A 20,926-nucleotide genomic window follows, 5' to 3' on the forward strand; every position below is an offset into this window, starting at 1 on the left:
CAAACACTTTGCTCTTGAAGCTCAAATCAATGTCAAGAAACTGCCATTGTGTGTTAAATCTGTCGTCACTGAGTCTATGCAGAAAGTATAATTTGCCGTCTTACCCTGTGGTGTAATGACAGGTTGGGGGACAGGGGGAGACGTGCTGCTATGAAGAGTCACTCCATCAGCGGCTGAACTCTTCTTATCCTCTGACACATTGCAGTCGGTGCCGCTGTGAGATGTTTGTAGCTCTACGTTTTCGGGGAACATCCCTGCTTCAGTCGCTGATGCATCCCTCGGATCCGCCTGCCTCGTCCTGCCAGCTGATGTGCTCTTGTCAACTTCACTTTCCAAGAACTGCGGTGACTTCTCTGCGTCAACCTGCATTTCCTGATGCGTCGGCGTCGAGCCTTTGAGCACGGCCGGCATGTTTCCGGTCGTATTTTTAGATCCCACTGGCTTCGCGACGCAACTGGAGGCGAGTTCCTCGCCTGGCTTTGATTGTAGAATTGAACTAATGGCTTCAGATGGGTCATTAAGATCAGTCTTGGAACCTTTGGTCCATTTCTTCTGGTGTGCTTCTGTTGGCTGCACATTTTGGAGAATCTGTACCCTCTCCTCCGTCGCTGTATGAGGAGTTGGCTGTCCATCATGGCCGTCTATCGAACCACCTGCTGATGGAGACACGGAGCTTTGCGACACCCACTGCTTCTCCTTCACGGGATTCTTCTTCAACACTATCTTTAAGGGCTGTCCTGGCGATCTTTTACCTTTCCTGTTAAATCTGCTTCTTCTTCTCCGCCGTCGATTTTGTTTCTTATTTTTTGGTAGGGCTTTATGAATAGATGTCTCTTCACACTCATTTGTCAACTTCAGATCACTGGGAATACAAATCCCATTGTCATGCACAGGCCCCTCCAGTTTTTTACTACTTTCCTCTATTACCTGACCAGTCTTTAATTCCTGATTCTCTCTGTTTTCCTGCATCCGAGTGCACTCAGATTCATTTTTGCCTGACACTGAGACGTCATTATGTAGTTTGTTTTCAGCCTGTGGACAAGGTGCGCGGTCGTTCAAATTCGATTGGCTTTCGTTTTGGTCGAGAGCACACTGAGCATCCCCAGCAGTGCTTTCAGAAGAGACCGTTTCCTTTTCTGATGATGTCATCATTTTCAACCTTTTGGCATATGTAGCACCGTTCTGAGCAACAGTTATCTTGTTCTTGACTGTCAGGACAGTCAGATCCGACGAGTTCGTCATGATGCCATTCTCCGACTTGGGGTGAAGATTCATATCTTGAGGGACATTTGACAAAACGGTTTTAAGAGCCTTGGTCCATTTTTGGTCACCGGTTTCCCCGGCGACAGATTTCATCAGAAACTGTTGAGTTTCCTCTAGAGTTGTTTGTGGATCTGACAGATGGCAGTATTTATCCAGGAATTCTCTCCCTGGCAGAGACAAGCAGTCCTGAGTCAGCCAGCACATTTCCCTGACTGCACTTCTTGTTAATCTGGCCTTCGTTTTGGGAATCGTGTCATTTGGCTTCTTTGCTATGGAATGAACCTCCTTCTTCTTCTTCTTCCTCTGGTTACCATTCTGGCAAACATGGACAGCTTTGATGTGCTTAGTGATCAACCATTTCTGAGATGCCTCATAGCCACAGTGCTGACAACGTAAAGTCTGAGTGGTTGACAATTGATTCTTGTCCTTTGTGTGCAGCGATACATCAACATCATCAGCTCCTTCCAGGTCCAAATTATGTACAAACATGTGCTCTAAAAATACTCTAACATCACCTGTGGAGAATTTCTGGCACATTTCACATGAATATTTGCCATTTGGGCAGTGACACATAGTCAAGTGTGCGCTGAATTCAGGCCACGTGCGTTGAACGTTGTCATTACAAATGCTGCAACTAGAAAAAGTGTCCTTGTGGCTTAATAGATGAACCTGAAGGTAGGAGAAGTCGTGTGTACTAAAGGTACACTTGTGACAGGAGAAAACTGGTGGACTCCCTCTGTGTTTTTCCTCAAAGTGTCTGGCTAAGTCTTTGGGAACATATTCCGAGTTGTCCTTGCACTGAGTGCACGCGAACCTGAGTGTACTTCCGCTGTCATTTGTCCTGCGCTGGCTTTCTTGTGCATCTCGAGGGGGCGTCTTTGATGAAGGCCACACTGTGCTCCGCTCCCGCTCCTCTGCTGTTGTCTTTGGTCCTCGCTTATCTTCGGTTTGCATAGCTGGGGGCTGAACGGCAGTCTTCCTGAGGTGGAGCCGTTTGTTCCAATCTCTATTCTTCTTGTCGACTCGCCGGCCCTTATCTCCTGCAGAGGTAGCTGCACGCACATCCACAGAATCCATGGGTTGTCAGGTTCCTGAAAGAGCAGAAAAACACATGGCATAAACAAAAAACGAAAAATGAAAAACAAAGCGTGCCTCCTCACAAATACTTTTGTTGTGCTTTGATAAGACCCAGCATGTTCTTTGTGCTGAAAATGCGGTTTCATTATTTCACAGTAAGCCCATAGAAAAGGAGCTGCATTCACTGTCCTGGTCTGCATGCTATTTAACTCCAAGTCAACCTGTTGCTGGTTCAAAAAGCTTCTCTGTGGATGAGAATGAATCCCACTCAGATCAGGAATAAAACACCTCCACCAGTTTCGTATCAGCCACCGGGTGCAGGAAAACTGCACTTCAGCTCACCTGTTCGGTTTGTGAACGTCATGTCTCGCATTAAAACACATTTAAATGCGATACGGTGGGCTGTGCAATTAAAAAAAAAAATAATAATAATTAAAAAAACTTCACCATAACCAAAACAAATGCACTAAAAGCCGAAGAGACCGAGCTGGCACTTTCTAGTGGCAGATCCGTGGGGGGATCGTACGGCCATTGTGCAGTCTGACTTGACCACAACAAAGTGATCAAGGCTGGCTTCGTAACGAGCAACAATCGCTTTGGGATTTAAGTTTCGCTGAACTATCACGGCGACCACGCGTTGCAACCTCTTTGCTCTCGCGTCAAAAGGCGCCGTGTTATTTAGTAACTGGGCTGACTATGAAAACTGAAGCACCTTTTGTGTGATTTGAACTAACGTGACGCACAAGAGCTTCCAAAGACGAAATAACTTGAGGAACACAAAGCGTGGCAGCAAAGTTGCACCCCATCCGTTTGATACAAAACACCGCATCGAGTTATTACTGCAGAGAAACCCGCCGGTTGACGTAAATGAATAATAAAGCTGGGGTTGTTCGTGTAGTTGTATCGGGGTTGTTTTTTTTTTACCTTTTCTTTTGTGGTGAGCTTGACAGCTCAGCGAGTGGCAGCCATGATGGTTCCATCCGGGGATTACAGCCTCTCTGAGCTCCTTTAGCCTTTAGCCTGTCCCGGGCCTGCAGCTACACACCGACGCCGAGCGGCTCTCCGTGCGCTCGGGTGCCTTTTATGTGGACTATTCACTTTTTTTCTTCTTTTTTTTTTTTTAACGTAACACAAAACAACCCCCAAAACAGTAGAGTAAAAAAAACAAAACCATTTTAGGCAAACAAGAATAGGAACTCTTTCCTAAATGAAGTGTGTTTGCATCAAATGAACATGAAGTGGTGAGGGTGGATCACCTCCGTCACATTTACTGCTTCATGACCAAACTTATAAATGTCACGGTCAACTGACACCTTTACACAAAATATATCCAAATAAAGGCTGCCGGGAAAAGTAGTTTATTGCCCCCCCCCCCAGCACTGTATCTGACCCAGGTACTATGAGTATAATGTTTATTTATTAAAACATGCTCTAATAACATGGACTTTGGTGGGTACAGGCTCCTGTGTATGACGTCTGATGAATGTCTCGTATAGTGACGGATATCTCATACAGATACAGACAAATAATAGTCTAAGTAAAGAAATAGTCTAATATTTGAATTTTGCCAAATTTAAATGTCTATAAACCGAAATAGGCTAATCCGTACTTTTCACATTTTATTTTATATCTAAAATAAAAAATAATCTATTCGGCATAAAGTGGGATTTCAAATGTTACTTTGCAGTCAGCCATTTTCAAACTGATCTCTGAAGCCCTGATTTGTTTTCTGTGCATATTTAATTCAAAATAAAAACAACAGCATAAGCATAAACAGCATTTTAATGTTTTAGGAACATGTTAAGGCATATGTTACATTTTAGGCAGAACATAAAAATGTAAATGTCACACTTAGTGATTCTCTTCTGCCTTAAAACAGGAAACATTCATTCAATATATATTTTTACACAGAATAAAGTGTCTTGCCCTTTGAGCCAGTCTATCCTCTCTGAGCTCTGCTGCCTCCTCATGCTGCGCCTCAGTCTCTCCATCCTCCTGCTCCTCTCTCTTGGAGAAACACGGTCCTGGTAATTCTTATATCATTTATATACATTTTATTTATCATTTATTTTATTAGTTTCATGTAGTTCATTCACCATGGTAAATAAAAAATAAAAAATCAATACACCTGCATAAGTGACTTTTAGGAACTGATAAGGGTGTTGACTGAGACAGGAAGTGAAGTTAACTATAACTATATTAGTTATAGTTAACTATACCTGTGGTTCTGTGTTGAACCCAGGCTTAACCGGTACCAGGGGTAGAATGTATTGTATGTTTGTGTTGGCGTAGTGACACATGCGGTAGATATAGGTTTTCAAGTAATCCACTGTGTGCGTTCAGGGTGCCCTCTGACACCCTTCATACCATTTGTAAATTAATCAGATCATCCTGTTGTTCACTGAAACATTTTACAGACAAAGCACTTCCTTAATCTCCTTCTCTTGTCATTATTCCAGGCAGGGACCGATTACAGAACTCATTTTAAAGCCCATTATCCTGCAAAAGAAGTAAAACTCTAGGTTACCTGTGCTCTGCCTAAGAGAAGCTGAGTGCATGTACTTTGTGTGTGTCCAGCACTCAACACATAGTGAAGGGCTGCTCTTCAAGAACATACTTCTGTGTAAAAATAGCCCACTTGGCCTGAGTTTGGTAAATATGACACCCTTTATTGCATCAAGACTGCAGATTAATGCACACACTACTACTACATTACTACCTGTAATGAGACTGTTTTACAGGAATGTGTGAAAACATATTTATTTACTTAAGTAACTTTAACATATAGCTTCATAAAGTTGAAGTTAAACACATATTTTATGACTTTTTAAATGTTGGACCAAATTACTCTTTGTACTGCTTGCATTACCCTACACATTAACCATTAGAGCTTAACCGTGAACTGCGTCAGAAATAACCACAAATCTGTTATCTGGTTTGTGATTAAATCTCATGTGGATGAGTCTATGGGCAGAGGGTCCTTTGTGCTGCCAACAAAACTAAGATAAGGTCAAGATGAGCTTTTCTGTTACCAATGAATATCTCATACAACAAAAAGAATCAGATTTAGAAACCAGCTGAGTCATTCAAGAGATTTGGCGTGAGCAGAATATTTTAGAAGTAAACAAACCTAAAAAGCTGCATGATGCTGGTCCAGTGGAGGGTCAATAACATAACGATTGTTTACAACCTCTGCTTTGGTATTTCTGTCCAATGACTCTGAGAAAGAGTCAGCAGTGTGTTATTCACACTCCCAAGCAGGTCAAAAGGCTGCCAGCTGCTCCTCCAACCAGGAACTGCATGACACAGGGGGGAACAGAAGCACTGAAAGGCCGGCCACCGCTTCCCTCCACCCGGGACGCCATTTGTTTCCTGTGGGAGACAGTTCCAGTCCATTAAGAACGGAACGACCCGCCACCTCAACAGTGTCGACAACAGAGCTGTTAGCATTACCAATCCTCTTAAGGCTCACCCCCTGCATACAGCCACACTCTCTGGACTGCTCTTTTTCTTGTTTGATCACAGCATGGAAGCACTGTGATGCCTGTTTTAGTCCAATTTATATTGACTTTGCACCACTTTTTCAGACACTACAAAGAAATGCAAATTATATGAAGTTATGTACATTTAAATGGCTGTTAAGTTATATCTTCCATTATTTATGCCAGTCCTTTACAGGAGGAGCATTGTGACTGCTCCATTGTTCCCAGATAAGGACTGATTATGTGCATAATGGCTCCATAAATACAGATGAGTCCACATCATTTTTATGCTTTAATCACTTGATAAAACTCATTTTATCTTGGTTCCTATTGGCTTAATAGACATTCCTCTATGGCTCCCTCCAAAACCTGTCTTTCTGCCTGAATGCACTTAGCTGTAAAGCAATGCACCAGTTTTTTTTTTTTTAATGATACATATAAATAAACAATTTTGCTCTGCCTTCTCACCATAATTACTTTTTTTTTTTCTGTTAACCTGCTGCAGTGAATTACATGAAAGTCCCTCTGCTCTTGAAATACGGGGAACACTGATGTTGCTTTTGACCTATTTGGGTCAAATTTAATGGCGCCACGCTGCTGGGGCAAACTGACCCATTTTGGATTTGCGCTGAAAAATATAAATGACCCATGGAAATATTTTTTCAGCATAAAAACTAACAGGCAGGGCTTCTCAGGGGAAGAAATACATATATAGATCAAATATAAACCAAGTACATAAAGATGTTTGTATTGTTTTAGATTTTAGGATGCGGGTCAGACTGACCCTGGGGGACAGGAAAAGGAAATAAGACACAATTACAGTTCATAGTTTCTTCACAGGTGTGCACCCAGACACACTTCCATCCCTACACTCATTCTGCTCCTTTCTCAGATTTGCATCATACATTTAAGGCACCACAGTAATGGATTTGCTCACATTTTCAGTTGATAAACCAGAGAATTAGGATGCTCAGAGTGACTCGTTGATAGATGATTGTCATACAAAAAAAACAGAGAAAAACAGTTTTAAACAAATAGGGTTATCTATTCTCCTTATTTTATTTTACCCCTAAATGCGACCTTGCTTGAGTCAATACTGAAGTAAAATTAAACAGGAATAAAAGCAGTTTATCAGATCCTAACGAAAAATGTAAAATCCCCGGCTTGTTTTAGATCACATTGACCTGGCTAATATCTGGATTACCAAAGAGTAAACAAGCTGAGGGTCTTTTTCTTTTTGTATTATTGTAACCTGCAAATATGCAACACTGTTGTAAAAACGCTTTTTATCCATAAGTGATAAATCCTGTGGTGCAATGAATTAGGAAAAAGGGGTTTTTATTTTATGCAAAATGCAAAGACTTTTGTTTCAAGATATATTGCTTGTTTGTAAATCTGACAATATGTACAGTAATGTCTATATTCAATCAGAGCTTCCAGTGTGCAAAGTAAATGAAAGGTTACCAGTGAAGGTTACCAGGAAAGTGTTTCCTTTTGATTGTTTTAGCTGCCAATTTAATTACAAACGTCAATGGAATTACAATATGGAGTCATATCTGGCTCTAAAAATCTGGATATTAACAAATTATAGACTAGAATTCCCTTTTATCGGCTATTGGCTGAATTAGGAAAGTAGCCAGGCTGCGCAGTGATTGGATGTTGACCGTTTTTATACTTATTTGTAATTGGCTGCGTCCTGTGCACGACCAGTCCTGAGAATAGTGATGCTTTCAGGTGTTTATCCAAAACTACTCTTACACTTTGGTGGTTTCCTCTGGGAGACAGCAGAAATTTGGATGCAAATATTTTTGGGTAAAAACTGCATTCCATCAAAAGTCAATTTTTAGATTTTAACAATGACATGTGAATGACGACTTTTCTTCTTTAGGAGAAAGGACAAAATTAAAACATGACAACATGTGCTAAGTCAATAGCTAAAATGTAGTTTACTAACGTTATTTTGTGCTTTTCACCCGCTAAACCTCAATTATCCGTTTTCTCGGCTTCCTTTCAGTTGGTTATCCGAAATGAAGTTGGTGTGTCCGGCAGCACTTGAACGCACCAGCGGTGTTTGCTGAACTCGTGCTGCTGAGCTGGAGACTGACTACAACAATGAGTGCGAGGAAAGCATGTTCGGCTGTTTGAATTGAAGTTTACTTCAGTGAAACTGCCCGCAAAATCCCCTACATGTGCTCATTGGGTGAGTCTCCACTTTTAAAGTGTCATCAGGAACTTTTATTTAAAGTTTCCTGATTAGAGAAACACAATGACCGAAGGGCGACAGATCACGGTGCTCCACTCGGCTGTTGCGAGTTTGAAAGTGTCATTGTCTGTCACAAATTGAGTTCCCCCCCTTCATGTGCGCAGCATCTTCAGCACCAACTGGATTGATATCCTTTCCCATGTGTTCTCTTTCCGAGGTTTCCAAAGCACTGTGCTAAATGGAGCTAGAGGACCAATGGTGGAAGGGACAACTTGCTGCAGATATGTACCAGGCGCTGCGATACAAAGTGAGTGTGGTGGGTGCTGAAATACAGTGGGTACGGAAAGTATTCAGACCCCTTTACATTTTTCACTCTTTGTTTCATTGCAGCCATTTGCTAAAATCAAAAAAGTTATTTTATTTCTCATTAATGTACACTCAGCACCCCATTTTGACAGAAAAAAACAGAAATGTAGAAATTTGTGCAAATTTATTAAAAAAGAAAAGCTGAAATATCACATGGTCATAAGTATTCAGACCCTTTGCTGTGACACTCATATTTAACTCACATGCTGTCCATTTCTTCTGATCCTCCTTGAGATGGTTCTACTCCTTCATTGGAGTCCAGCTGTGTTTAATTAAACTGATTGGACTTGATTAGGAAAGGCACACACCTGTCTATATAAGACCTTGCAGCTCACAGTGCATGTCAGAGCAAATGAGAATCATGAGGTCGAAGGAACTGTCCAAGGAGCTCAGAGACAGAATTGTGGCAAGGCACAGATCTGGCCAAGGTTACAACATAATTTCTGCAGCACTCAAGGTTCCTAAGAGCACAGTGGCCTCCATAATCCTTAAATGGAAGAAGTTTGGGACGACCAGAACTCTTCCTGGACCTGGCCGTCCAGCCAAACTGAGCAATCGTGGGAGAAGAGCCTTGGTGAGAGAGGTAAAGAAGAACCCAAAGATCACTGTGGCTGAGCTCCAGAGATGCAGTAGGGAGATGGGAGAAAGTTCCACAAAGTCAACTATCACTGCAGCCCTCCACCAGTCGGGGCTTTATGGCAGAGTGGCCCGACGGAAGCTTCTCCTCAGTGCAAGACATATGAAAGCCCTCATAGAGTTTGCCAAAAAACACATGAAGGACTCCCAGACTATGAGAAATAAGATTCTCTGGTCTGATGAGACCAAGATTGAACTTTTTGGTGTTAATCCTAAGCGGTACGTGTGGAGAAAACCAGGCACTGCTCATCACCTGCCCAATACAACCCCAACAGTGAAACATGGTGGTGGCAGCATCATGCTATGGGGGTGTTTTTCAGCTGCAGGGACAGGACGACTGGTTGCAATTGAAGGAAAGATGAATGCGGCCAAGTACAGAGATATCCTGGAAGAAAACCTCTTCCAGAGTGCTCTGGACCTCAGACTGGGCCGAAGGTTCACCTTCCAACAAGACAATGACCCGAAGCACACAGCTAAAATAACAAAGGAGTGGCTTGGGAACAACTCTGTGACCATTCTTGACTGGCCCAGCCAGAGCCCTGACCTAAACCCAATTGAGCATCTCTGGAGAGACCTGAAAATGGCTGTCCACCAACGTTCACCATCCAACCTGACGGAACTGGAGAGGATCTGCAAGGAAGAATGGCAGAGGATCCCCAAATCCAGGTGTGAAAAGCTTGTTGCATCATTCTCAAGAAGACTCATGGCTGTACGAGCTCAAAAGGGTGCTTCTACTCAATACTGAGCAAAGGGTCTGAATACTTATGACCATGTGATATTTCAGTTTTTCTTTTTTAATAAATTTGCACAAATTTCTACATTTCTGTTTTTTTCTGTCAAGATGGGGTGCTGAGTGTACATTAATGAGAAATAAAATGAACTTTTTTGATTTTAGCAAATGGCTGCAATGAAACAAAGAGTGAAAAATTTAAAGGGGTCTGAATACTTTCCGTACCCACTGTAAATCAAAAAGTGCAAGCATGGAAAAAGTTAGTTTGAAATGTCATTCTTCAGTTTGAGCTATAGGTGTCGTAGCATGTCATATTTCTATGCTGATACAAATTAAGCGGTTTAAATGATGATAAATGGATAATTTTAAATATATGCAAATGTTTTTGATCCCTTATTTTTTTTCCCCCCATTTATAATTTTTTTTTTAATAATTTTTCCACTAAATATCATGAAAGACATTTTACAATTTAAAAATGACTTCTTCCAGGTTCTGAATTATTTCAAGCACATTTTGGTGTTGGGGATCTTGCGTGTTTGTGCAAATTCTGTTTATTCATAGTACGAAAAAAGAATGAAGTGACAATGAAAGACGTGTTCCTGAGATCTCAAATGAGACGTGTTGTCTAACAGGAGCTGAAGCTGCCCTCCTACAAAGGTCAGTCCCCTCAGCTCAACCTGAGACGCTACTTTGCGGACCTCATCGCCATCGTCAGCAACCGCTTCAGGCTGTGTCCCGCAGCCAGACACCTGGCCGTCTACCTGCTCGACCTCTTCATGGACCGCTATGACGTCACGGTTCAGCAGCTTCACATGGTCTCGCTCTCCTGTCTTCTTTTGGCCAGTAAGTGTGCAGCTGTAATCCAACTTTTGGGCTAGTTAGTCTCTTGCATTGGTGTCACAGATCCAATTCCTCTTTGCTGTAGGTAAATTTGAGGAGAGGGAAGACCGTGTACCAAAGCTGGAGACCCTGAACAGCCTGGCCTGCATGAGCTCCATGAACCTGGTCCTGACTAAGCAGGGTTTACTGCACATGGAGCTGCTCCTGCTGGAGACCTTCCAGTGGAACCTCTACCTCCCGACAGCTGCTCATTTCATTGAATACTACCTGTCTATCGCTGTCCATGAGGGTGATCTGCATGATGGCTGGCCCATCACCTGCCTGGAGAAGACAAAAATATACATGGCCAAGTATGCTGATTACTTCCTGGAGGTTTCCTTGCAAGGTACGTTGTATTTGGACTGTTAACTCTTACAGGTGTCTCTCAGTATGTGATCAGAAGAGCCTGAGAGTAAAAAGTGGGAGAAAATGCGTACTCCGAATCAAAAACATGTGGCAGATGTGCAAATAGTTCACAATAGGCTCACTTCTATGTCTCCATGCACACTGCAAGTTTTAGGATTGCTCGACAAGCTGCTTAACACTAACAACCTTTTTATTTTATTTAATGCATTTTTATTTCGCATACCTGAGTCAGAGGTTCTCAAACTTTTCACGCCATGTGCCAAACCAATTTTCCTGAGTACCACCTCCTGTTGCAGATATGCATTTTTCATAAATTAACATTCACCGATTTAACTACGCAATACGTCCCTGGAAAGCTAAATAGCAACATAAGGCTGCTGTTCCAAATCAAAGAATATGCCTGCATTTATTAATCAGAGCTCCAAATAATTTGTTACAAATCAGCAGGAGGAGGTGCAGAAACAGCTGTTTCTCTGCAGCGACCTCAGAGCCAGTTAAAAATTCCACTAATTCCGCTGCTAAAAATCAACGTCTGAGTCCAAATCCAACTGCACTGCGCTAACGTTCGCCTCGCGCCATGTCAAACATCATGTCATGTCGCTCTATGTGACTAAACACTGGCAAATTATTTTCCTAAAGCAATTTTTTTTTACATCCATGTAATGTGTTCTGTATATAGCTGCTGTTTGCAATAAAATGAAATTAAAGGCCAATTTTTTGGGACTTTGGCCAGTTGGAGGCTCATGAGTACCACTAGGTGGAGCCTCGTGCGTTTTTCTGTCTGTGCATCTTCTTTAAGTATTTATATTGATCTACAATTTAATAGATTTAAAGCTAATTTAACCATGTCAAATCACATTTTTCATAAGTCACATGCTGAGTTGCTGCTACTCTGCTAGTTAGCTTTAGCAGGAGTGAGGGTGTAGTCTTCTATCAAAATGGATTCAGCTACAAGCTCATGTAGGTCAGTGGGATAAGCAACTGTAAAACTAAGATGTTGGTTCATCTAAATTGACATTTTCAATAACAGATAGGCTAGTGGGAAGAATAAATTTGATTTTAGTCTCTGTTGAATAGCTACTTAAAAAAAATATGCTGTCTTTACCCCCCAAAAAGTTGTATTAATATTCATGCTAACTGCTGGGTCTGTGGTTTTCTTTGTCCTTTTCTTCAGATCATGTGTTTTTGTGTTTTGCACCCTCACTGGTGGCTGCTGCGTGTGCGTCCGCCTCTCGCCTCATCCTCCACCTGTCCCCGACATGGCCACCGCGGCTGCAGCGCCTCACAGGCTACACGTGGGACAACCTAGTCCCATGTGCCGAGAAACTACTCATGTGTGTATCAAGCTGTCATTCAGATGATGCCATCTTGCATACGTGCTCATAACAGCTCGTATAAATGACTCCAATCGCTCGGAGCAGTTAAATCGAGCAATTTATTTCAATGACAGTGATTCAGATACTGACAACTTACGATGACACATGTTTCACAAGGACAATCGGATCTCAAACACAGTACAATGGACAGTAGCCTATACGTTGCACACCACACGTCAGTGTTCATCTTATAGCAGTGACTCATCTCATTAAACAACAGTGCAACTCTTTGTCCTTTTTTCCCTCCAGTGCACATGACAGTGATGTCAAAGAAGCCAGCAAGCAAAAGTGCCAGCAGCAGCAGCAGGGCCAGACAGTGTACCCCAGTTCTGGCCAGACAGCCACTGTGTCACAGTACCTGCAGAGGCCAAGCGTGGAGTATCCCCAGCAGGTCCCCCAGCCGGGCCTGGCCCCGAACCACAGACCCTCCTCCTACCTTAGCTGCTCCACCGCCAGCCTGCAGGCTGCAAACGGCCCCCAGCACGGCAACACCCAAGCCATCAGCGCCTCTCTGGACCCAAAGACGAACATTCCCAACAGGGCATACCAAGTCAGCATGCACTACCCCTGCGCTGCGCCGTGCTTTGACAGATGATGGTTTTCAATATTTAGTCATTCTTGGGGAGGAAGGGATAAGATATGGTGATCTGATTCTCTTGAACATAACAGAATACACTGAAGGAAACGTTTTTAATTTGAAGAGACTTGATGAGATTGGTGCAGCACTTTGAACCATAAGGTGTACGCAATGTGCAATATGCCTACTCTGCTGTAATTTTCAGTGTAGAGCCTGCATGAGGACCTTTTTTTTTTTCTTTTTTTTTTTTCCCCCAAGATGTTTGAGGTATCAGGTATGAGTGTTGTTGCGAGGTGTTTATAGCGGCACAGTTTGCACCTCTTTATCACCAATGTTGCTGCATAATTTAGCTACAGACCTGAAGTCTTGTATTTAATTAAGCCAAAGTATAAAATGCACAAACACATTGTGCTTGTAGCCATTTTGAGTATTACTATGCTAAGTTAAAAGAGCAGTAACATAGAGATTTATGTCGATTTATGGTTGAGAAAAGAGTTTGTGTTTTGTTTTTTCCAATATTTTGTTTTTGTTTATTGGATGAAAGTCGTTAGTAAAAAATTGAAAGGATATACTCCTCTGCACATCAAAATGTACAGTATTTTGCAGAGAATTTTTTTTTCCTGTACACAGAGGATTTTGGTCGGTGCTGTCCACTTCTACGATGATAGTTTTAAATAAAATACAAACCTGTACGTTAAACTGTGGTTCTAGCCCAGTGGATTTGTTTGACATGCAATATAATTGTGCCTACAATTCGTTATTTAAAATTCTGTCATATAATTGCTATTTCACAACTTGGGGCCATCAATTCCCTTTTTTGAGAGCATTGCATGTGCTGCAGTTACCAAACTTCATCTTTTCACTGTCTCGATCATCCAATGACACAGAGGTTGTTCACATTATGCGTCCTGGTGATCGGATCACAAGTGGACAGTCTAGTACGTATGTCAGTTAACACCTGCCATCATCATGCATCTCCACAAGCGTCTTGAGTGCCCACTTGTGTTCAGATCTCACTTCCTTGCGCTGTATGCAAATGCACAGTGTAAACATGACAGGTTAGTGAGAGACATTTTTGACTACCACAACTTACTCACCATGCAGAGAGTGAATCCAGAACCAAAATAGACTTCATCATATTTTGGATTTGTTGTCATTTGAGCAATTAACAAACCACTATGTAGTATCAGTCTAAAGTTAGGACACACCTCGTCCATCAAGTTTATTTATTTATTACATTTTTTTTACAATTTTCTAAATTGTTGTGCAATACTGAAGATATCAAAGCTATAAAAAGAAAACATGTTGATTTCTCCTAATCTCCTGTCATCTTTCCACTGTTGGCTGCCTAATAGAGGTGAAACAACCACAGTGATGCATCCTGGGTGACAAGTGAAAAGGAAAGACGGTAAGCTTTAAATTAAATCCTTTGCATTTATTGTTTCTGGTCCTTGATTTTAATTTGTCACAGTAGAAATCACTTGTTGTAAATCCTCTAAGTAAAACATGGCAAACACTAATGCAACCAATGAGGAGCTACTATTTCAGACGTGTCACCCTCCTTCTCCACGACACTTTCTGTGGCTGACTGAACTTTTTGTGCTGCTTTTATTGGACACTGAATCCCACCTGTAATACATTCACCAGTTTATAACCTTAAATACCGTTTACCATAGACATCCTTTGCAATATAATAATACAGTTTAGGTGAGGCGACAAGGCAATCTACCGTCTGCAGAGGGCAGTATGGGCCACATTTCTGTTGAGGCTTGCCATCTCAGCTTTCCCATCTCATGTATTTCTGTTTGTGATATAAACATATTTTTACCACCTGGAGAGTGGACTGATACATTGTTAACTTTTCAGCCATCTCTGTATTAAAATTATTGCGTTATGCAGCTTTTTAATCTGAAGATATTACCTCTTAAAACTCACTAAAATAAGCCTCTGTTCTTAAGGGAAAAACAGTTGCACAGAAAATACATTTTGTAAGTCATTTCTGTAGTTGTATCACAATCAGAATTATGTTTTAAGCCTTTGAAGGTAAGATGAATAAGACAGAACATTTTGGAAGCAATATGCAAAATGTTTACTCTGGTATGTTGACATTGTTGACCACATGCCCTCATTCTCCTGGACATCAGCGGAGGCGGATATCTTTAGAATGAGAGACACAAAACCACACTCTTCTCATGTGCATAAACTGTAATTTGCTTTCCATCCGCTTTAGCATTTTGTTTATTCACCTTTGAGCCTGCTATTCTTTAAAGGAAGCCAAAAGGGACCTTACGGGACCCTAATTAAAGAGAGTTCCTGTTAGAAAACAATGCGGTCAAGCCTGACGGAAACAACACTATCAAGTAAACTTCTATAATGCACTCCTGATTCCTGCATGTCATGATGTGGCAGACCGTCTAAAATAGCGTTTTCGATCTGGTTGTATACTGCAGAAGGCTTCCTTTGGAGGAGGAAGCGGACTGATGAACCCGGTGATGAGGAATTTTCTTGCGCTTTAATTATTTACTGCTCCCCCTCCCAATCTGTGCATATAAGTTGCCAGATCAGTAGGAGGACTGAGATTTATGAAGCCATCCAGCAGGTTTTACCACTCTGTGCTATCTTAGTCACAACATCCTACTGTTTTCATGTAATAGAGTCGCAACTAAATCAAACACTTTCCATCAGTCTTTTGACTTCACTGAGGCGTTTGGGCAAAGCAAGTATGGAGGAACTGAAGTCTGAGTGTTTTTAAATTTCCAGACAAAGTTCAAGAGAAAGACAGTAAAAGAAAAAAAATTCCCAAACTTTTCTGCAGTTGCCAAAATATTTAATGTGAAAAACATAGAGGCCCACTCATCCATCTGTGGTACTGCACACTAAAACGAGCACTGGCGGGGTTTATTATGTTGTATTTCCAATGTTTAAAATGTACATGTGGTAATCAATGGGATGTAATCCTCTGATGGATTTGGATATAGTTGTGTAATTTGTGTTGGTGCCGGTGGTCAGCCCACTGGTGGTCAACCCACAGCACCACAGGCCTCTTGGATTTTAAAACAAAAAGTGAACATGTCACTACTAACAAAGTGAAAAAATTAAACATTGGTAATATAATGCCATATTGAGAGGTGCTTGCAGCTTGCCCAAAGTTTTGTAATTTTTCAGGGATTTTCCTTGATTCCACCCACGAGTTAAGGGCTGAAATGACATTAAATCAAATCAAATCAAATCATTTATGTTTACATATGACATTTAGTGCTATTTTGATATGCAGGCCATAAAGATTGCAGGAGTCTGACATTTTGTGCAGTGCCAAAAAAAGTCAGTCTGGTGACAGACATTATACCAAAGAATGTCCCATTTTAAAAGAAAAATATAGTGTAATTTAAAAAGGACAAGAGCCTAAAATAGAACCTTGTGGAACACCACACATAAACTATATGACAATTTATATGCAAGGAGGTGATAGCAGAGTTATATCTAAAAGATTTGTTTTTTAACTGCAGTGGAGAGATAAAATGAGTATATATCAAACCAAAAAGACAGCAGCTTTAGAAAATATCTGCTTCATTTTCTAATCTTTTCAACTCTTTCAGGAGAGAGGAGTGAATAATTTCTAACTAGTTAGGACAAAATCTGGTGGGTAAATGGTTCAAATTTAGGAAGCAAAGTATGTGAAGGGCTATATACCAAAATAAGAAGAAATAACAAAAAGGGTTATATTTCTTTCTCACAGTGAGGAAAGAGCAGTGTTCAAAGAGTGGGAGCTACTCAACTTCAAACACTGAAAGCAGTCTGACTTGTCAAGCTGTTCTTCGACTGTGAAGTCAAAACTGCTCCTTCAGGGCACACAGACGAAACTTCAAGTTTCTCTGAGTCTCTGTTCACAAGACAACAACAAGGGGAGATGGGTGTGAGGACTGCTTGCTCCCAGGCACACGTTGACATAATTTTTTTGTTGCTAAAGGGTACACCCTCTCACATGTAGAAAAATTGTTATAAAGTTGACTTTAGAAGGAAGATTTATGCCATTATAACCAAAACAATTCATGTTCAAGTACATGGTTAATTGTCTGACTTTAACCATTGAGAGAAGGAACACTGTTATGACGTCTTGTTAGGTGATACTTGTCTGAGGTCCTAAATAATAATAAATAGCCTAGTTATATCAATTTATTGTGTATAAAAATGTAATATACATTTTATGAAGGAAATGATTCAATCTCAGTATCATAAATGTTATATCATCCTTTTGGTGTCATTATAAGACTTTTAAAAATGTTTTTTTTTTTTTTTTTTACTTCAGAGTGGCATTTCCTATTAACAGTTCTATTTTAGGCCACTTTTAATTCCATAATGTCAGGTTTCATAATGGCACATCATAATGTCAGATTTGATTTGATCATGTCCCTTTTCATTGTGTTGTTCAGCCAATCAGATGCCACCTGTCTCTTGAAGCCAACCACTGCTTCCATATTTTATGATATTATTTAGCCCGCTGACTCCTGTCAGAATAATTATGAATAAACATGCTATTGATGTAAACAAACAGAAAATAACACACCTTCGTTAACCTAAAACCTAAAATCTAAAGAGTTTTAACATTAGTAACTGTGTGTCTTTATGTTTATTTACAGCAGCAGTTTCTAGTTGGTTGATTCAGGATACCTTTAGCACTGTTGTTGCTCGAGCTAACAGGAACTAACTGGCTAACTTTGGTAATAGTGGATGAGCTTGCTAGTTTAAGAGTAGCTCGATGAGTGGCTGAAAGATGAAAGGTCAAGGACCACTGACAACACCGCTGTTATGAAAGGAATTATGAACTTAAATGTTTGAGCAAGAAACAGATATTTTTAAATAAAATTTAATATAAAATAAAAATCTTAATGGGGAATGTGCTAAGAACTGTTAAAAGACTTTTGTAAGGGGCATTTTTATTACATTGTTTAATATTGAACAACAAGTTTGTTGTAAAGCTATATAAAAACTTTTTAAATACCTATTTTAATCCTCCAGTACGTCAAGGTAAATACTTACACATTATTAAATCAGACTGGGACAGAAGCAGTGCTTGATTCACGTCTTACTTGCTACTCCTGAATTTTTGAAGTTATGTTTCGACTAGTTATCTACATGTACATATATGATCTCCCTTGTCTCTGGACTCGGCATAATGCTGGTTTTAAAATGGACATGGACCATATTCATATTCAACAGGTATGGTGTTTTAAGCTGCTAACAATAAAATATATTTACCATTGTAATAGTATCAAATAGGTTAGGTCTATGTAACGATTTAAAGGAGTATTTTACTGTTCCAAGTTCACTTCACTGTGATTTTGTAAGTGTTACATGGCTCAGTTTAGTTTCAGAGTGAAACCCCGCTCGCAGATTAAACATGGATCACATCAGGACACTGCACACAGAGAAACAAGAAAGAAATGTCAGTCATGTTTTTAAACCCGCGGAGATTGACGCATTCTTCTCCTTTAGATTCAAGAGCTCAGCTTCATGAAAACCAAACTATCCCCTTTTTTTTAAATAGCAGGAATATAAGCCTTTTACACATACATTCAGATGATATATCACATTTCAAGTTTTGAAAATATGTTTTTTTTTTTTTATCAGTATAAGCACCTCTCTGTGTTTCACTCAGTTCAGATGATCTGTGTGCCATCACTTTGTTCAGAAGACAGATGGTAAGCCAGCATGAACACAGTATGTTACTGCATGATCTCAGCAGTATATTGAAAGGAGAAGTAGAGGCCTATTATGTCCCACAACACATGTTGTTGGTGACTTTAATGGTAGAAACATTTGCAGCTGTAATTTGACAAGTGTCAGCTGTTTTTTCATAAGATAGAGATCTGTGTATTTTTCTTTTTCCCTCAGTTTGCTGCAGGTATTCCTGTAAAAAAAAAAAAAATCTGGCTTCATTATAGTTGAAGAAACCCTTCTAAATGTACATGGTATTGTTTGGTCAAAACAAAACCAATCATGCCATTTCCTCAAAGTTTGTTTCTGAAGCTTTGTCTATTTTTAAACGTTTTTTTTTTTTTAGCTGCTTCTGAAATCTGCAGCCCCATTTACTGACATCAGCAAGTGAAACACAATGTGAATCACTGCCAGTTCAAAAATAAATGTGCTCCATATAAATGTCTTGTTGCTCGTTCTGCATGCCGTCGATTGCACCTGATATCCGACAACTTTGCTCACTATCACCAGTGCTTAGCAAAGAAAGGAGCTGAAAGGAGGATGTTACGTGACAATAAATGTTCAGGTCACACTGCTGCATCTCATTAAGGCGTTTTTTGAATTTTTGGTATTGTCAAAAAAGTACATTCTGCAATAGACATGATTTCAGTTTCTGTATTTTTTTTGGTTTTAAATGGAACTAAATAAATAAATAAAACCAACAGATTATGTTAATTCAATCTGTTTAGAAAAGCATATTGATCAGTTAATTATAGGGCTACTGGAGTTTAAATTACATTCCAAATCCATTGTGACCCATTTAGTCATATCTTAAGAGATAAAACAGGATTTACAGTAATCTAAATGTGAGCATACAAACTGAGAAGCCCTGAGCTTATTTTAGACATTGCATAACAATGTTTCATAACCAAAATTCTGAAAACAGACAGGATGTTCATTATGTGATAAAATCATTTCAAATTCTATGCAGCAACTCTGTGCAGTGATCCTGTTCACGATATCACCATGTACAAGATTACATGCAAATCTGTCATGTCAAAACCTGGCCTCGTCAATCATGTTAATCCACTTAAGATACATGCGTGCAGTTCTTAGTCCTTCATAAGACATCTGCTGATTCTTCTGTGTTCTTTTGTTTGTTTTTTACTACAATGAATATTGATACTTTGCAGACCTGAAAACTGCAGTTTTCAAGAGTTGTGATACACAAAAGCCATGTCTACATGATTAAGTTTATAAAAGACACCAACGAGTGGCAAGGCACTCGTGGTTTTAAATTCATTCTTTGTATCACATTATAGGAATACAAGTGATTGTGATCCACAACCACTTGGTTGTGATCCACAACCACTTGATGTTTCTTCTTACTTCTATAGTCTGTGAAAAACAACAACAAAAAGAACTCTGCTGATTTGTAAAGAAATCAGTAGCACAATCCAAATTCAATAAAACTTGGCATGACCACAATCATTAGAATGGGAATTTTCATATGCATAGAAAGTGTTTTTTTTTTTTTTTTTTTTTGGATCTGTGTTCGTCCACTTGACACTTTCAAATGCTACAAGTGTGGTGACATTGCCATTGTGCTAGAACAATAAAATATATATTTATTTTACATGTACTATCCCAAGTCACCAACACAACTGTTTTGTCCACTGAATTGTGAGCATATTTGCCCAGCTTGTCAATCCTACTAAATACCCCCTAAACAGTTGCTATCTGAAACTCTAAGCATGATTAATATTTGCTCAATGGCACTTGTGATGTTTACTGTACAGGCTATAAAAAGCTCATGAGAACTCTGTCAGTGAAACCAAAAAGATGAACCTCTTCAGGACCATGGTCAGCTCAGGGTTCAGTTTCAACTATAACTGAGAGCAATGCCAGCAAATATTGTGTTGTGAAAATACATGAAAACATCAGAAAATTCTAAAAGTTGGCAATATTGAATCGTTTGATATCATATTTGAAGCACATTGTGATAAATGATATCAAGCTTGTACATATCCAAGCATGTACTTAAGTAAGTAAATGTGATATATATATATATATATATATATATTCATATATATGTATTCATATAAATGAAGTCGAGTGCAACAATATGGGTGACAAGATTGAACAACAAAAATGTAGACTATTCCTTTTTCTTTTTTTCTTTATTCGCTTCCTCTTTTAACGTGCATTTTGATTGGCCCTCCAGGATGCTTCTAGCCAATCAGCTTCCGCCTGCCATGGAGGAAGGAATAAATTCAA

General features: G+C 40.0%; 2 protein-coding genes across 3 annotated transcripts in view; both read left to right on the forward strand.

The window, feature by feature from the left end:
* Window positions 1–7,925, forward strand: part of blnk (B cell linker) — a 45,352-nt gene extending 37,427 nt beyond the window's left edge. For both annotated transcript variants that reach the window (XR_011310571.1, XR_011310570.1), the window contains one exon: window positions 7,837–7,925. The gene's annotated coding sequence lies outside the window, so the exon portion shown is untranslated. The remainder of the gene's footprint in view (window positions 1–7,836) is intronic.
* Window positions 7,926–7,952: 27 nt separating this feature from the next.
* Window positions 7,953–13,640, forward strand: ccnj (cyclin J). The gene is made up of 6 exons (XM_069689916.1): window positions 7,953–8,022; window positions 8,243–8,332; window positions 10,390–10,600; window positions 10,683–10,982; window positions 12,177–12,336; window positions 12,628–13,640. Exons 2-6 carry the CDS (start codon window positions 8,264–8,266, stop codon window positions 12,971–12,973), a joined length of 1,086 nt encoding a protein of 361 aa, XP_069546017.1. The 5' UTR covers window positions 7,953–8,022; window positions 8,243–8,263; the 3' UTR covers window positions 12,974–13,640.
* The last annotated feature ends 7,286 nt before the right edge of the window (window positions 13,641–20,926 follow it).

This window comes from Brachyistius frenatus, unplaced genomic scaffold (assembly GCF_029030835.1).
Source record: "Brachyistius frenatus isolate BFR_SWC_R1_liver_20210118 unplaced genomic scaffold, ASM2903083v1 Contig_8, whole genome shotgun sequence".
NCBI classification, from domain to species: domain Eukaryota; kingdom Metazoa; phylum Chordata; class Actinopteri; family Embiotocidae; genus Brachyistius; species Brachyistius frenatus.

Excerpts from the sequence above, each read along its gene's own strand:
- ccnj (XM_069689916.1), top strand. The coding sequence starts at position 8,264 with ATGGAGCTAGAGGACCAATGGTGGAAGGGACAACTTGCTGCAGATATG. Across the intron at positions 8,333-10,389 it reads ACCAGGCGCTGCGATACAAA|GAGCTGAAGCTGCCCTCCTA; the intron begins GTGAGTGTGGTG and ends GTTGTCTAACAG. Across the intron at positions 10,601-10,682 it reads CTCCTGTCTTCTTTTGGCCA|GTAAATTTGAGGAGAGGGAA; the intron begins GTAAGTGTGCAG and ends TCTTTGCTGTAG.